Genomic DNA, 18427 nt, shown 5'->3' on the forward strand with positions numbered 1-18427 from the left:
GCATTACAGCATTCTGGTGGACGTAGATGTACAATAATGCTACTTGGTTTTTTAAGAAATAGTGCAAGACCTAGACGGATATGCGATGTCATGTTTTTCCCTAAGATTGAAAAGAACAGATACACATTGAGTGGATCAATGGAGAAGTTTAATGTGGTGTGGCATTCTTTTATTTCTTAGGTAGAACAGCTGACAATGCGCCTTGACTGTGGATAATGTGTGCTGTGTACAAAGTGCTTGGGTAACTACATTGTGGAACCTTTTAATTTTTTGTTGTTTTTGTTGTTTGTTTTTTTTGTTTGTTTTGTGGCGTCTTATACCTCTACTATATGTCTCAGTGTTTGTCTTACTTTTCTTACATGTTTGGAAGAAAAAATACACTGATCAAAAAAAAGAAATAGTGCAAGACCTGGCATTACTGTACTTATTGTAGTTATTTGAAGTACAGAAAATATTTCCTGTTCATTATGAAACTGTACTGATGAGTCAGGGTGATTCATGGGAAAAATGGTGTGACAGATGAACAGGTGAAATGTAAAGTTCAAGGGTAATGCCGGTGCCTGTGTTAGTTATCATTTTCTATTTTATTTTGTTTTTACGTGCTGCGGGGCAGGCACATTGGCCAGTTCGTCTGTCTGTCTGTTTGTCTGTATGTATGTGCTCTAGCGGTCACATTTCAAGCATTATTGACATCAAACCATGACCAAATGACCTGCCATGGTCTCTAGTTGACTTGATTAGTTTTTGGCAACAATAGGCCAAAGTACAGCTGATAGGCCAAACCTGGGGTCAAGAACCTAATTTGCATATTCAGAAAACAGCTTCTATCTTGTAAACTAAGACGGATATCAACTAACTTTGTATTATCGACTTATAGGAAGTTTGACCTTTCAGTTGGTACCAATTTTGTTGACCTTGAATGACATCGAAAGGTCAAACGCAAGGTCATGATTTTCATGATACTCAATTCCACCCATAACTCTCTGTTTTGCAGATAGAGAAGAACAGCTGGTACCACATTATAAAGTGTGAAAAAGTAGGAGATTACGTTTTTTTGATTTTTTTTTTTTTTCTGTATCATTTCCCCTTTCAGAGTTATGGCAGAAACTATCGCTATTTCTGGCTCTTTTTTGTTATTTCTATTCACTTATAACTTCAGAACTGTTTAAGATAGAAGAATATGACTTCTACCGCAATGTTCAGCTTGGAGAAGTAGGAAGTAGTGTTCTTTTAGTTTTCCTCTATCACTTCCAGTTTCTGAATTATAACGGTTGAAAGCTTGCATGTCACTTGTGTGTAAATTCACAAAATGGCTTCTGTCTGTGAAACGATGGCAGATATCGACTAATCAGAAGTCACATATGGCCTTTCATTTAGTACCAATTTTGTTGACCTTGGATGACCTACAGAGGTCAAATGGAAGGTCATGATTTTCAAGATACCCAGTTTTTGACTGTAACTCCCTCATTTTTGCAGATACAGAAAAACAATCAGGTTATAAAGTGTGAAAAATATTCAGTTTTTCCATATCACTTTTAGTGTCTGAGTTACGGTCAAATTTCAAACATTATTGATGTCAAACCATGACCTAATGACCTGCCATGGTCTCCAGTCAACTTGAGTAGTTTTTGGCGACAATAGGCCAAAGTACAGCTGAGATATAGGCCAAAGTTCTTCCAAAGGCCTCCAGCAAGTGCACCACCTATACCAGTTTCATTTTTCTGTTTTCTTTGTTTTTGTAATTTGTTCCTGTTTAGAGCCGGTGAAACAAGTACGTCTTCATTTTATACATATAACAATAGGTGACCTTAACTGTTTTAAAGTCTTTCAGCTCTTTGTTACATTACTTTTCAATGACCACAAACTCAGTCATACAAATATAGGAAGCAAACTTTAATATTTAATAGAACACATCAGATAATGTGTTTGTTTATATTGGTGTTTTCCCAAAACATCAGTGCATTTATTGGTAGAGCAACTTTCTAACAACATACAGTGTTTAACAAAGAAACTGATAAAATACAGAATTATAAGACATACAAAAGATATGAATAAAGAGTAAAAGGTAAACAAGCAACTCATATGAAACCAAATATTCATCCATAGACAGAGTGTAGGAAATAGGTTTAGAGAAAGTTGCTTTGTTTAGTAGCAAATTACAATAACATGCAATAAAATTATAAAATAAAATTTTAAAAAATCTGAATAAAAAGTGCAGGTGAGGTTAGAAACCAAAACTTGATTTATGTAAAAAAAAAAAAAAAAAAAAAACCTAACATACAAAAATCACAGAAACTAATGCAAATACAGTCATAAATATCACGTCCAGTGAGAAATAAAATATCAATGCAGCTTACATAATTAGGATCTTAAAAAATAAAGTTAGGATAAAATGCATGGAAAATATATAACACACAATAAATGTTCAGTCATTTTCAGATGATTTGATTTTTTTAAAATAGGGATTATGTAGATGCAAATCAGTTTATCTATTTCAGTCAAATTCATTATGGTATAAACATAATTTTAATTCTATCTAGTTGTATGTATTTATATGGATTTTATGACGAAAATAAAACAAAATGACTAAAATATGATGTTGAGGATGTGATTGAGTTTCATTTTGATCCAAACATATCCATGAAGTTGAAATGTTGAACATGAAAGTAAATTACAGACATTTTGCATATTCTAATGAACTTCTGGGTTTTTATGTTTATTGTTTTTTTTTTTCTTTTTAAAAAATACATTTAAAACAAAATAATTAAACGAAACAAGCTGGGGGTGGCAAAATGAATGAATAAATAAATAAAAAAATATATATATACATACACATACATACACACACATATTCACATATACACTGGATAGTAAGAAAATCATTTTTATACAAATGCTCTTGTCATTATAGCAGATATGTTCATATTAATACAGTCAAAGAGCTTCTGTTTCTTAATTTCATATAAAGTCCATAAGATGTCTACATAAAATAAAAATCAGTCTAGAAAGCACAGAATTTGCTGTTGAACTGTGTTCAATGTAATAAAGTAAGAGACAAGAGATGGAAATGAAGTACAAGTACCTTAAACGGACAGATTGGTGTAGTATTTTGGGTAAACATGGTTGTGAAATGAAGCACAATGGTTTTAAGGGAGGGTCTGTTTGTTCAATGTTGATAATAATGTAGGTCAGAGGATGCGGGTGTGTTGTGCAGAGTGCATATGGCTTTGAGTCCATGTGGGAAGTCATAAACGCAGCCGGTGCAGCTGCTCTGCGCCGCTTTGGCCTCACAAACCTTTTGCATTTTGCAGCCTGTCCGATAGTAACCTCAGCTCTGCAACGTGTATTTGACGAGTATGTATCAGGCGGGGGATGGGCTGGGTTTCACAGCATCATCTGTCAAGAAAGAGCCTCTGAGTGTTTATACTTATTGCAGGCCACCCCCCCCCCCACCACCACCACCCCCACCCCCACCCCCACCTTATTCATTTGGCTTGCGTGGCCTTATATGGAAAATGGGTTTTGTGGTGTGAGCTGTTTCAGCCAATGGGACGTGTCAGGGAGGGAAGTGTGTCTAGAGGAAGCAGGCTGCCCCGCTCTGGGTGGGGTCTTCTGGGGGGAGGGAGGGGCCGAGGCGAGCCGGCTTGTGTTTGAAAATGAATGATATGCTGCTGCTTGAGTTGTAGACACAGAGGGCGGGCAGCATTTTCCAGTTACACGACCAACTGAGATCTCAGCGTTTATTTTAGAGAAGAAGAACGTTTTTTTGGAGAAATCAAACCAGGGGAAGATCTCATTTCCAGCAATGCAATGTGAGTAGGAGAGTGAATATGTGGATTTTACAACCAGATTCTGCTATTTTATTATTATAAGGATTATTATAAGGTCTTTTCCACAGGTGGGATTTCCTTGTTTTATCTATTTCCTTATATTATTTTCCAGTTATTGTCAAACTAACCTAATGTAAAGCCTGATTTCAAAGCTGAAATCTAATAATACACAGATTTCAAGATGATCTACGTGGATTTCAGAGGTATACTTGCAATGCTGAGTCTCCTCTTTTAACATGAGGAGCCGGCTCCTCCATGAAGGGTGGAACCCGAGCAGCAGCAGATCTATGTGAATCTACCAGATGTCAGCAAATCCCAAAAGGACACGGATGCTTCTTGCTGGTCTTTAAATGTTCCGTAGTGGCTCACATTAAATATTGGAACAGGAATCAATTGTAGGGAGTGAACAGAGAGGATGCTGGGGATTATTTGATTACGCCCGGTTGTAAAAAAAAACCGTCCCTGCTGATGATGATGATGTTGCTGCTGTTGCCGGGTGTTGGGTGATAGTCAGATTGAAGCAGCAGCTCGGCATGAACTGACAGAAAATCCAGTTTATTTGGACGACATCAAATCAAATCACTCCAATGTCATGAGTACATGACAAAGCAGACACGCCAATGCATGGGTGCAGAAGTAAAAGAAGGGAGGGGTGAGGTTTGATCGTCTCTGTTGTTTCAAAGGGGGATTAACCCAACTGAAGTTTGTCATTTGCATATGGTGGTTTTGTTTTTGTTTTTGTTTTTTTTTGGGGGGGGGGCAGCCCCTTGTTCTATTTTAGATGAATACATGTTTTGGCTGGTTTCAAAGAGCCAGGTCTCTGCAGCTGAATGGGATTTCAGTTTTGGTTGCGTTTCCAGTGGATGCTTTTATTTTTGTGAATGAAACCTCTCCTAATCTGCTGCAGTTGTCATAGTGTCGTTTGTTTGAGCTGAATCCAACAGGTTAGTCCTCCTTGGCGATGGTTGTGTTGGCACATTAGTTTGAAACTGGAAACAGTCAAAGAAAGAATGGCAGCGACCAATTAACTGGTTTCACTGTTTAATTTGCACCAGTGGAATGCTTTGTAAACAGTTGGTGTTGGCAGAACTTGTGTTGAAATATTAAAATACCGGCTCAAAAGATCATTTCTGTGCTTTGTTTGCAGTTCGTTTCCACATTTATTGGTCAGTTGACTGGTTTAGTTTACAATCCTTTTAGAACTTCTCTTTTTCTGTCAGATAAATACAACAAAAAAGACACAATCACTTCATAATAAACCAATAAGATTAACCCATAAAGACCCAAACATCCACTGGCGACCTAATTCATTCCCTGATATAAATGTTTAATACTTGTTGATCCACTAATCCTATCAATCCATGTAAATAATTGATGTAAAATACAGTTTGTCGTCTTTTCATGGTCATCAGATATGACCCATTTGGACGTCCAGAGGCTCTGTAGTTACCGTGGACACATCATCGTCTTCTACAACATTAATTCACCAGTCAAACCCATGCAGTTGGATCAATGACAGTAGATGGAGACACTTTTTGTGTCCAGTAAACAATATATTTTGCAGAAAAAACAATATTTTTCTTGAATTTCCTCTGTTTTTCAAATAATAACCCTCAACTTTAATATGAGCTTTAATGAACATCTACATAATGAGTGAATTCAATATAGGAAAATACCTGATTTTCAATTAAAAATGCAAAATTTAGAGTGTAATATTAACGTTAATCACTTCAAAAAGGTTAAAAATACAGAAAAATTCCTTTGGGAACTGCCACAAAAATAGCACTGGGTCTTTAAGGGTCTTTATGGGTTAAGTACAACCATCTACAGATATACTGGTAAGGTATGAGGGATCTCTGGTTGAAACATCACCCTGTACGTCCAGAATGATGACAGTAACTCTGGACTCACAAAGAAGAATCTTGCGGCACATATTAACAGTTTTCAGAGGTAATGAAAAATCCCAATACAGCAAAATGTTAGAATACTCTCCACAAATGATCAATAAAACGGAACCAGTGTATGTATTTCAGCTTCAAACTGTTAGTGCTGTGGATGTATAACAGGAATAAAACAATCCATAACCAGAAGCTGGCATCACAGTTAAATTCCTAACACATCTGACATACCACAGACACCCATCGCTAATGTGCAACATCGAAACACATTGATAGATGTTCAGTAATTGACTGATTTCACTGTCTAATTCTTTAACCCATAAAGACCCAGACACACACCAGCGACCAAAATCATATACTGATATAAAAAGTTAAATATCTGTCAATCCATTATTCCTATCAATACATGAAAAATAACTGATGCAAAATGCTGTTTGTCGTCTTTTCATGGTCATCAGATATGACCCACTTGGACGTTCAGAGGCTCCGTAGTTACCGTGGAAACGCTGTCATCTTCTACAACACTAATTCACCAGTAAAACCAGTAGAGTTGGATCAATGACAGTGGATAGAGACACTTGTTTTTATGTACCGTTAATGATATATTTTACAGGAAAAGTCACTTTTTCCTCCGTTTTCTCTGTTTTTGATATAAAAACCCTCAACTTTAATTTGAGCTTTTACAGACATCAATCAAAATAAGTAAATTAAATCCAGGAAAAGACCTGATTTTCACTTAAGAATGCCAGATACTGAGCATAATATTAGAATATTAGTCATAAATCACTTAAGAAAAGTTAAAAATAGATTTTAAAAAAAATCATCTGGGGACTGCCACAAAAGTAGCACTGGGTCTTCATGGGTTAAATTAGATGTTCAGTTTGACAGTTAACCAGTTTCTGTTATGTGAAAAACAGTTCATTCTAGACATGCATAATGTGCTTTAAGTGTCAACATTCCTTAGTGGGAGTGGTGTTGATGATATCAGCTGATTAATCAGATATCAACTTATTCTTGCTCTAAACTATCAGCATTATATGAGTGTTTAACCCTTAAAGACCCAAATATACACCAGTGTCCAAAAGCATCTACTGATGTAAAATGTTTAATAACTTTACAGCCACTAATTCTATCAATACATGTGAATAATTGGTGAAAAATACAGTTCTTCATCTTTTCATGGTCATCAGATATGACCCATTTGGACGTTCAGAGGCTCCATAGTTACCATGGAAACACTGTCATCTTCTACAACATTGATTCACCAGTAAAACTCATGGAATTGGATCAATGACAGTGGATGGACACACTGGGCTTATGTTCAGTTAATGATTGATTTTACTGATAAAGTCACTTTTTCCTCAAGTTTTTGGTATGATAACCCTCAAATGTAATCTCCGCATGATGATTAACCCATAAAGACCCAAACATCCACCATCAGCCAAAAGCATCTACTGATCTAAAGTGTTGATCCATTAATCCTATCAATACATGTCAATAATTGGTGTAAAATACAGTTTGTCATCTTTTCATGGTCATCAGATATGACCCATTTGGACGTTCAGAGGCTCCGTAGTTACCATGGAAACACTGTCATCTTCTGTAACATGGAGTTGGATCAATGACAGTAGATGGACACACTTGGTTTATGTCCAGTTAATGCTCTATTTTACTGAACAAATCACCTTTTCTTCCATTATTTTCTGTTTTGATGAAATAACCTTTGACTTTAGTCTGAGTTTTTTTTGAACATTTTCCTGATCAGTCAATTAAACACAAGAAAATAGATTATTTTCACTGGAAAAATGCAAAATTCAGAGGATAATATTACAATAAATGGTGATAAATCACTTAGGAAAGGTTAACTAAAGAGAAAAAAATATTTGGGAACTGCCACAAAAGTCACACTGGGTCATTATGGGTTAAAGTACATGATCAATAAAATAAATATATGAAAATACCCGATTTTCACTGAAATATATGCAAAATGGAGAGGATAATATTATGATAAATAGTGATAAATCACATAAATAGAGAGAACAGTAGCACTGCGTCTTTATGGGTTAAAAATCCACTATCATTCGACTTCTAACCCATGAGATGAGATGATGATTTTACTTTCTGTTACTAAAAAGTTCATGGGAAAGCCGTAAACCACAGGTATCAAACATGCGGCCCGGGGGCCAAATCCAGCCCATACGATGAATTAGTGAAATGCAAAAATTACACTGAAGATATTAACAATCAATGGTGTAAAAATAATTTTAATTCAGGTTCCACATACAGATCTCACTTGGGTCAGATCAGTAAAACAGTATCATAATAACTTATAAATAATGACAACTGCAGATTTTATCTATGTTTTAGTGAAAAAAGTAAAATTATATGAAAATGTTTACATTAACAAACTATCCTTTTACAAAAAATGTGACTTACCTGAACAACTATGAACAACCTGAAATGTCTTAAGACAAATAAATGCAATTTTACCAATATTACACCTGGGACTATATGTTTGGTGTACTTGTAATAGTAATGTAACTTGTAATGCACATGTGTAAATGATAACCTGATAAACTGAGGCAGAATATTGTTAAAATTGCACTTGTTTTTCTGAAGACAATTCAAGTTGTTCATGTTATTCAGATTTTTAATGAAACGTTGTCGATGTAAACATTATCATAATGTAATTTTACTTTTTTCACTGTTATTATTTTACTGGTCAGATCATATTGGGGTGAAAGTGGAACTGAACTAAAATGAGTTTGACAGCCCTGCCGTAAACGTATCTGATGGGTAATTTGAGTCAACTGAAGCTTTTGGGAAAGTGGATTATGTCAGATCAGGAAGTAAAAGTAGACCACAGCAGGGGTGTTGTATGGATGAATAAGTCAGAATCCGCTGAGGATCTGTGAGTTTTATTTGAAGGCGGACATTAGGGGGTTGTCACAGTCACAGTCGTGTACCCTGCTCTGTTTTCAGGATCTGAACGTGATGCTCTCATGTGATTATCGCTCATCAGACCAAAATGGACACAGTGTTAGAAAGCAGGACGGGATATAAAAAGATGGTGGGGAGGAATTAGCCCAAAAGCGATTTAGCAGAGACCAGACATCTCATATGACAGACCTGGTGTGTACGAGTCACTGAACCTTTTCTAAAGAATGACAAGGGTGACTCGTCCCAGCCCCCTAACCCCACCCCCTCCCTACGCTGAAAGGCCATAACAATGATACAGACGAAAGAAAAGAGAACAGAGAAGCACATCTGCCTGCCTCCGCCCTCCTCAACACACTCTGAAACCCACAGCTCTGTCCTTGAAGAATTTTACAGCTGCATTGGAAGTAAAATGGCAGCTTTATGGGTGAGATCATCCTCTGACATCTGTGTCCTTGGCTGAGGCTCCACCACAGCTCTGTAGGAATTAATAATGAGCACATCAGGCCGAAAACGTCATCACGATAAACACGGTCACTTCACCGTCAGTGGTTATCGTGATAAATGTGAAATTGAGATCTAATTTGGGTTTAGAGGCTAATTATATCCCCCGAAACTCAATTTTGGGGAATATAATTAACCTACTGTTGTAGAAAAAATTATTGGACCACCCTTGTTTTCTTCAGTTTCTTGTTCATTTTAATGCCTGGTCCAACTAAAGGTCCATTTGTTTAGACAGATATAATGAAAACAACAAAAACAGCTCATAGTAGTTTAATTTCAGAGCTGATATCTAGACATTTAACATGTTTTCTTGATAAAAACCAAAATCACTTCAGTTCTTCCATCAATATCTATGTCATTGTACTGACAAAAACAGTGCTTTTATTCATTCCATGTTTTCTTTTCTGTCTGTTTTAGTCACATGATACACACATAAGTTAGGGCTGGATTGTAGAACCATTGTTTCTGAGGACTTTTGATGGTCTAATAATTTTTTCCGTAACTGTACATTTATAATGGTTTCACCCTGAACACCACCAGATATCCTTCATGTGAAGGCAATAACTAGGACAGATTTGGTTGGATTTCTTCTCCCTTCATAACCAACATAGTGGACCTCAAGTGGAAGAACCCCATCCATTTCAGCTTCACTATGAGTATTATAAGTCATCCAAATGTGGGCACTTTAGTTGAAAATCAGTTTTTTGGACATACAGTCGCGGTAACAATATCGATCATTTAACAGTTATCATGGATATATTTATATATCGCAGAGGACTGGAGGGATTTCAGGGATATACCCTTGGTGGCGGCCCTCTACAGAATAAGCCTTGTTATGTTTTTGGGTCTGAGTGGAAGTGAAAGTGGTCACTTCTGGTTTGAAAGTGTTGGTAAAAGACAGAAGAAGATGGCAGATTTATAAAAGGTGATGTAAAGGTGGTGGTGATGGTGTATAAAAGATGTAACAAGATGAAAACTACGTAAAGGATGCAACAACATGAAAACAATGCAAAAGAGGCAACAAGACAAAAATGATGTAAAAGACAAGACGAAAACGACGTAAAAGACACAACAAGACAAACACTACATAGAAGATGTAACAAGACAACATTTTTTGGACACTCAAAGCGCTTTACATTATTGACCCATTATTTATTCGCTCTGACACTCCCCCTGTGGTGGTGGTAAATTACACCTGTAGCCACAGCAAGACAAAAACTTTATAAAAGATGCAACGAGATGAAAAAAACATAAAAAAAGCAACATGATGAAAATGATATAAAAGACACAAAACAAAAATGATGTAAATGACACAAGACAAGAACTGTATAAGACATGCAACTAGATGAAAATGATGTAAGACACATGACAGAAGTTATATAAACAACACCAGATACAAACTTTATAAAAGGTGCAACATGATGAAAATTATATAAAAGACATAAGACAAAAGTTATATAAACAACACAAGACAAAAACTTTATAGAAGATGCAATATGGTCAAAATTATATATAAGACACAAGACAAAAATGATATAAACAACACAAGACAAAAACTTTATAAAAGATTCAACAAGATGAAAATTATATAGAAGACATAAGACAAAAATTATATAAACACAAGACAAAACTTTATAAAAGAAGCAACAAGATGAAAATTATATAGAAGACATAAGACAAAAATTATATAAACACAAGACAAAACTTTATAAAAGAAGCAACAAGATGAAAATTATATAGAAGACAAAAGACAAAAATTATATAAACACAAGACAAAACTTTATAAAAGAAGCAACAAGATGAAAATTATATAGAAGACATAAGACAAAAATTATATAAACACAAGACAAAACTTTATAAAAGAAGCAACAAGATGAAAATTATATAGAAGACATAAGACAAAAATTATATAAACACAAGACAAAACTTTATAAAAGAAGCAACAAGATGAAAATTATATAGAAGACAAAAGACAAAAATTATATAAACACAAGACAAAACTTTATAAAAGATGCAACAAGATGAAAATTATATAGAAGACATAAGACAAAAATTATATAAACACAAGACAAAAACTTTATAAAAGAAACAAGACAAAACTGACAAAGACAAAACTGATGTAAAAGACACAAGATGAAAACAATGTAAAAGACACAAGACAAACATTACATAAAAGATGCAACAAGACAAAAATTATATAAACAACACAAGACAAAAATTATATAAACAACACAAGATGAAAACTTTATAAAAGAAGCAACAAGATGAAAACAACTTAAAAGTGGTAACAAGACAAAACTGACGTAAAAGACACAAGACAAAAACAACACAAAAGACGCAACAAGATGAGAATAACATCAAAGACAAAACAAGAACATTTGTATCTGTAATGAGACGCCAACAACTTAAGGGGCAACAAGATAAAATGATGTTATAAGACAAAACTGACGCGAAACACACAATAAGATGAAAACAACACAAGGCGAAAATGATGTAAAAGATGAAAACAATGTAAAAAAAAAAAAAAAAAAAACAAGATAAAAGCAACAAAACCAAAATATTCACAACTAAATTATTGCTGAGTAAATTTATGTGAAACAACAAAACACTGAAACAGTTGTTTTACCTGAGAATGTGCACAAAATAAACACTAAAGGATAAAGTACAGTATTTCATAATCCAAACTCCTCCTGCGATAACAGAAATAGTAACAGTAATACTTGTGTTATTGTCCCTCACCTCCTGACAGATGGAACATTCATATTAGCAGGTTTTCTGAGGCTGTTTGTGCAGTTTCAGGAATGCCCACAGTGCTTCCACACATGAACCTGTTTGCCTAAATATCAGGTGGGAACTTCACTTGTCACATATGCATCAAGCTCTGAAGTGGGACTGAAAATATTTTTGTTGCTGCCCTTTGACCCCCCCGGTGGCGCCTGGTTGTTTCCACGAGCCCGTCCCCAGTTGTCCTGACGACAGGTTCACGGTGGTCCGCCCTCACAATAAGCAGACGAGGCTGCTGGTATGTGTTTTCAGCCCGCTGGGTAAACAGAGCAGCACAAACCCAGACCTCCAGTACGTACACTGACAGAGGGCTTCGGCCTGAAACGCTGCTCTGAATGGGGGGGTTGAGGTGGGGGGGAGGGGGGGGGGGGTGTCGGATGGCTGTCTTTTGTTGAAGAGGCTTTGACGTGGTTCCTGTGATGAGGTCATGGTAAAGGACGAGTCTCCAGTCACTGGGATGGATTCAGAATGTGTTAGTGAAACATTTTGTACAAGAAAACCTCAGAAAGTTTAGGGAATTATGGGACATTTGTTGAACCGAAGGTGATAGAGGACGGACAGTCAGGTCCAAAAGTATTTGGACAGCTGGTTGGAGCTGGGACTATATATAAAAGGGCTGTAATTCTATATTAACAAGAGATGTGTATAGGCAAGAATCTGGTGATACAATACAAATCACAATACTAGGATCACAATACTGTTAAAAAGGCAGTTTTTGGTTTGTTTCTTTTTTAAAATGATTATTTCCTGGAAGAACTGAATTACACCAGAAATCTGCACAAATCCTAAACACACTTTTATTTGATCACAACAGAATCTAATGTTCTATCACAACATTTTCCTGTGTTCAAACTTAAATTCTGTTTTACAGACATTCCAGTTTCAGATCCTGTTCAAATGTTCAGATTCTATTAGTTCACAACTAACATCAGAACAGGATTTTAGTCCCAACAAACGAACTAACATCTGCCTCTCAGACAGTGAAAAGTGCTTTGAAGATGCTTCAAATAACCATTATTTAATAAAACACTTTTAATAATAATAAATAGGATATAAACAATAAAGAAAACCAAAAAACAAAAATGAACCTCCGCCTGAATAAATGTCTAAAAATATTGATACAGTACTTTTTAATATCAATACAGTATTGTGAAATGAAATATCGCGATATGTTGCGGAATCGATATTTTCTAACAGCCCTAATATTTACCCTTTAGGTAAGGACCACAGCCACACACTCTTCACACTCCTGCCATCTGACAGATGCTGCAGCAGCATTTGTACGGTGACTGAAATCCTTGAAAATGCTTGAATTTCATTGTTGTGTTTTCAAGGTCTGAAAAGTGCTTGAATTTCAGTTTAAGTGCTTGAAAGTGCCTGCAATTTTAACCCTGCGATGTGATCTATCTATCTATCTATCTATCTATCTATCTATCTATCTATCTATCTATCTATCTATCTATCTATCTATCTATCTATCTATCTATCTATCTATCTATCTATCTATCTATCTATCTATCTATCTATCTATCTATCTCTATCTTTTTGCATCTGAAATCGTACATCTTCATTGTTAAGTTAGTAAATTGTTAGTGAATAGTTTTTTTTAACAGACAGCAGTGATTATATGACTTTAAATGAAGGGAAAAACTCAAAAACAGACAAAAAGTTATCCAATTTCAGCATAGAGAGTAAAATTCTTTTCTCTTTAGCCTAATCGTGTTTTTATCTTCATGGACATAATTAAAATTAGCAAAGGATGGATAAGGTGGTGCTTTTTTTCAAATGGTAAATGCTCAGTACTTATATTTTCCACACTTTTATGGTGCCCAAAGCGCTTTACAGTTCACAGTTCACACACACACACACACACACACACACACACACACACACACACACACGCACACACACACACACACACACACAGACACACACACACACACACAGACACACACACACACAGACACACACACACACACACAGACACACACACACAGACACACACACACACACAGACACACACACACACACACACAGACACAGACACAGACACACACACACACAGACACACACACACACACAGACACACACACACACACACACACACACACAGACACACACACACACACACACACACACAGACACACCCACACACACACACACACACACACACACACACACACACACACACACACACACACAGACACACACACACACACACACACACACACACACACACAGACACACACACACACACACATACATACATACAAATACAAACATACAAATTTGTAGATATACAGACATTTATAGACTAAATATGCAAAGTGTGATGATTTTAAGTAAAAAAATACAGTTAAAACAATAGAACAGATGGGGAAGTGGTTAGAAATCCTTGTCTTGAATTGTCCCAGTTTAGTTTATTATGAGATTTTGTCGCAGAATCAGACGGAACTCTTCCACTTAGTTTGGTACAAATCATTGCAGTTGTGTTTGCGTAATCCTTCTGTAAACAGACCGAGTCACAGTGAATCTAACCTGCTTCGACCTGATGATTATCACTGAAACAGATAAAGAGTCAAATTGTCCTCAGTTCATGTGGAGGTTTGTCTCGACACAGTTTTTGTCGCCTCATCTACTTCCTTAACTGGAAACCATCAGGTAATTTATCAAATACACGTACAATTAGGGGCGGGATTAAATAAGTGGCACTTCTTCCCACCCCCTTTTCAGACATGTAAATAAAACTATTGTGCTGTTTTTCTTTTTAAGATGGTCTTGATTGTTGATTTTTGTATTATTTTTTCTATTTTACATGTTCACAAAAATGTTAAATTTCATCACGTTTGGAATAAATCACAAAAATCACAAAACTCACCCTCCCTGTCATTTACGGTTCCTTTCTGTCTCTGTTTCAGTGATCACGTGCGAGCCCACCACCATGTCCGAGGCCGTGGTGATGGAGCCTCCCAGAGAAGCCGCATTCATGGAGTCGTCCTGCGGCGCCGTCGACCTCGATGACTGCGTGGTCGATGCAGCCAAGTACGTCCACACATACCACCTTAAACCACCTTAACCTACTGTTTAATGTTATCAGAGCTTACACAAGACTATCTGTGGAACCTGTCGTATCTGATAGTGACGGTATGAACGGTACGAGAGGTGTAAAACATGCAACAAACGTCCCCGATGTTAAGGAGGAGTAGGTCAGGATAAACAATATACATCAACATACACAAAAATACATGAATTAATAACACAGTATACTTCTAAAAATGCAATAATTTCCTAAATATTCACAGATCAGCTTCATAATTATACAGAATTTTCTCCATTTCCTTCTTTTTTTCTCAGAAGTTCAGTCCTAGCAGCTCAACATATGTGCTTAATGTAAAAAAGTCATTTTTCTTTTCAGAATTTTGTGAGAATAACTTAAAGGAATTTACTCTTAAATCATATAACCACTTTGACCACCTTCTTCAGTATTTACTAAAAATAATATTAACAAAAAAAACAACATTTACCGTTAACCTCCTGAAACCCTGGAAAGTATAGGTTTTGGATTTTTTTTAATTAAATAATTGCCAATATTGGAAACATCATGATGCAACAGTTTTTTCAGATGCATTTTTTAACAATTTTTATTGAATGTCCTTTGCGGTGGATAGTTTTTTGTTGTTGTTTTTTTTTTTTTATTAAAGCTGTGAAACCCATAGCTGGGTGTTAGGAGGTTAATATTTTCATTTTCAAATGATTTTTTTCCTCAATATCTTACCTTTCTTCAGTGACTTATCACTATTTCTTATTTTATCCACTGCATTTTCCTATATTTAATTTACTGATTATGTAGATGTTCATAAAACCTCAGAGTAAATTCAAAGGTTATTACATCAGAACAGAGAAAACTGAAGTGGTTTATCACCATTTGTTGTAATATTAACTTGTATATTTTGTGTATTTTTCAGTGAAAATCAGGTATTTTCCAGCATTTCATTCACTAATCATGTAGATGTTCATAAAAGCTCAGAGTAAAGTTGAGGATTATTATATCAAAAACTAAGAAAACAGCCAAAAAAGTGACTTGTTCAGCAAAATATATCATTAACTGAACATAAACCAATTCTATTCTATTCTATTCTATTCTATTCTATTCTATTCTATTCTATTCTATTCTATTCTATTCTATTCTATTCTATTCTACTCTGTTTTGTTCTGTTTTATTCTATTCTATTCTATTCTATTCTACTCTGTTCTATTCTATTCTGTTTTGTTCTATTCTATTCTGTTCTATTCTGTTCTATTCTGTTCTATTCTGTTCTATTCTAATGTTACTGAATGAATGACTTCTTTGCTGTTACATTGTAGACACACCCTGAGGAGTTCAATGAAGTGTGTGTCTATTATTATTGTATTATGGAGTTTTACAGACGCTAAAATTATAGGGTGTAGTTAGTTTGCAGATAAATATATCACCCATACTCACATGCAGTAATGCCAGGCTGTGCTTGACTTTTTACACATTTAATTTGCTACTGAAGCTTTAATTTGAAGGAAAAGTCTATAAAATTACAGTGAAATCTGTGACTCAGGAGCTGCCATGTGCTCATTGTGCTGCAGTATTTCCCTTATGACTCATTCAGGGTCAGGTTTCTGCCTCTGGTTTCTGTTTTCCCCTCCTGGGATGCGACAGCGAGTGGGGGATTCACTTACATGATACGTGTTTGTTTTCACTTTCCTGTTCCTCAGCGAGTCCTCAGAGGAAGAGTCCACGGGGGAAAGGGAAGAGGACGAGCCCACAGACGTCCCTGCACAGCACACACAAACAGGTCAGAAAACACCGACAGTTCTACGGTGAAAAGACAAAACAAACACCAGCCTCTTCATCCCACCCTAAACCTCCACATTTTGTCAGCGGAGAAAAGAAAACAGCGATAAAGAGGTTCTAAACACAGGTCAGGAGGTTAAAACGGCCTTGGCTTCGGTCCCTGCGTTGGCTGGAGCCGCTCATGTCAGCGTTAGCAAATGTGTTTTATCAGTTTTTCCTGAGGAAGTAGGTCAAACTGAAGACCCAGAACTTCACATTCTTTGGCAACGCAGCTTCTCTTCCCTTTTCCTGCATTTAAACCCATGTTGAAATTCCTTCCACTCTTAGTCACCAAGCCCAGGAAAAAAAAAGTACTGGTGGCTGCACTTATTCAACTCATATTTGTGCATATTATGAAAAGCTTTTCTGTGATAAAACACCACTGATATTCTTAAAATAACACATGGAAAATGGTTTTTTTTAAGAAAGAAAAAGGAAGTAAATTCAAAGGAGAATTTTGGACATTTTTGCAATTTTTTTTAATATTTATTCAGTAGTGTTTAAGTAAGTAAGTAACTAAGTAAGTAAATTTTATTTATAGAGTGCTTTTCACAGACAGGGAGTCACAAAGTGCTTTACAATGTAAAATATAATGAAAAATACAATTAATATTCAATTTAAAATGCATTTAAAATACAATTAAAATGCTTAGTACAGTCAAAACGTTTAGTCACCATATTGTCAATATTTAAAACCATGCTGAAATTCTTTCCACTCTTCGTTACCAAGCAAAGGAAAAAAAACCAGTAACTGGACTTATTCAACTCATATTTGTGCACTTTATGAAAAGCTTCTTCATGATAAAACACCACTGATATTCTTAAAATAACAGAAGGAAAATGTTTTTTTAAAGAAAGAAAAAAAGGAAGTAAATTCAAAGGAGAATTTTGTACAATTTCACACATATATTTGCAATTTTTTAAAAATATTTATTCAACAGTGTTTAAGTAAGTAAGTAACTCAGTAAGTACATTTTATTAATAGAGCACTTTTCACAGACAGTGAGTCACAAAGCGCTTTACAGTGTAAAATACAATTAAAATACAATTTAAAATGCAATTAAAATACAGTTAAAATACAATTAAAATGCTTAGTACAGTCAAAATGTTTAGTCACCATGTTGTCAATATTTACAAACCTTTTTCATTATACACATATATGTATATATTTCCATCTTTATTTAACCTTTATCTATAACTATATCTATTTATTTAAGTGTCATTGACATTAAAACATTTTTTCACAAGTGTCCTGGATGAGGTGGGCTAAAGAATTAAACAGGTTTTAGATACAATAGCAACCAGACACACATATATATACAGACACCAGACAAAAATACCAGTGTAAGACAAAGCAAGACAAAAAATGATCTGTGTAAGAGCAGATTAAGATTTAAACATCTACAGCTAAATGTAAAAATCTTTTAAAAGTCTTCAATGAAGCGAAAGGCCACAAAATAATACAAGAAAATATAAGATGGATTTAAAAATGAACCTGGAATCAGAAGAAAACGTCAACAAATGATTAATCTGTTGAGTCTTTTTGCACGTAGTGGTTTGGTTTATAAAATAGTAATAAAATTAGAATATATTAACAATAATCAATGAGTG

At 35.3% G+C, this 18427-nt stretch overlaps 1 protein-coding gene across 1 annotated transcript in view; it reads left to right on the forward strand.

Moving 5' to 3' along the window:
- Positions 1 to 3638: 3638 nt before the first annotated feature.
- acsbg2 (acyl-CoA synthetase bubblegum family member 2) overlaps positions 3639 to 18427 on the forward strand; it is a 40194-nt gene continuing 25405 nt past the window's right edge. The window contains exons 1-3 of the mRNA XM_030132793.1: positions 3639 to 3812; positions 14872 to 14995; positions 16700 to 16779. Coding sequence (XP_029988653.1) covers positions 3806 to 3812; positions 14872 to 14995; positions 16700 to 16779 — 211 coding nt within the window. The 5' untranslated portion in view covers positions 3639 to 3805. The remainder of the gene's footprint in view (positions 3813 to 14871; positions 14996 to 16699; positions 16780 to 18427) is intronic.

This window comes from Sphaeramia orbicularis, chromosome 4 (assembly GCF_902148855.1).
Source record: "Sphaeramia orbicularis chromosome 4, fSphaOr1.1, whole genome shotgun sequence".
Classification (NCBI taxonomy): Eukaryota; Metazoa; Chordata; class Actinopteri; order Kurtiformes; family Apogonidae; genus Sphaeramia; species Sphaeramia orbicularis.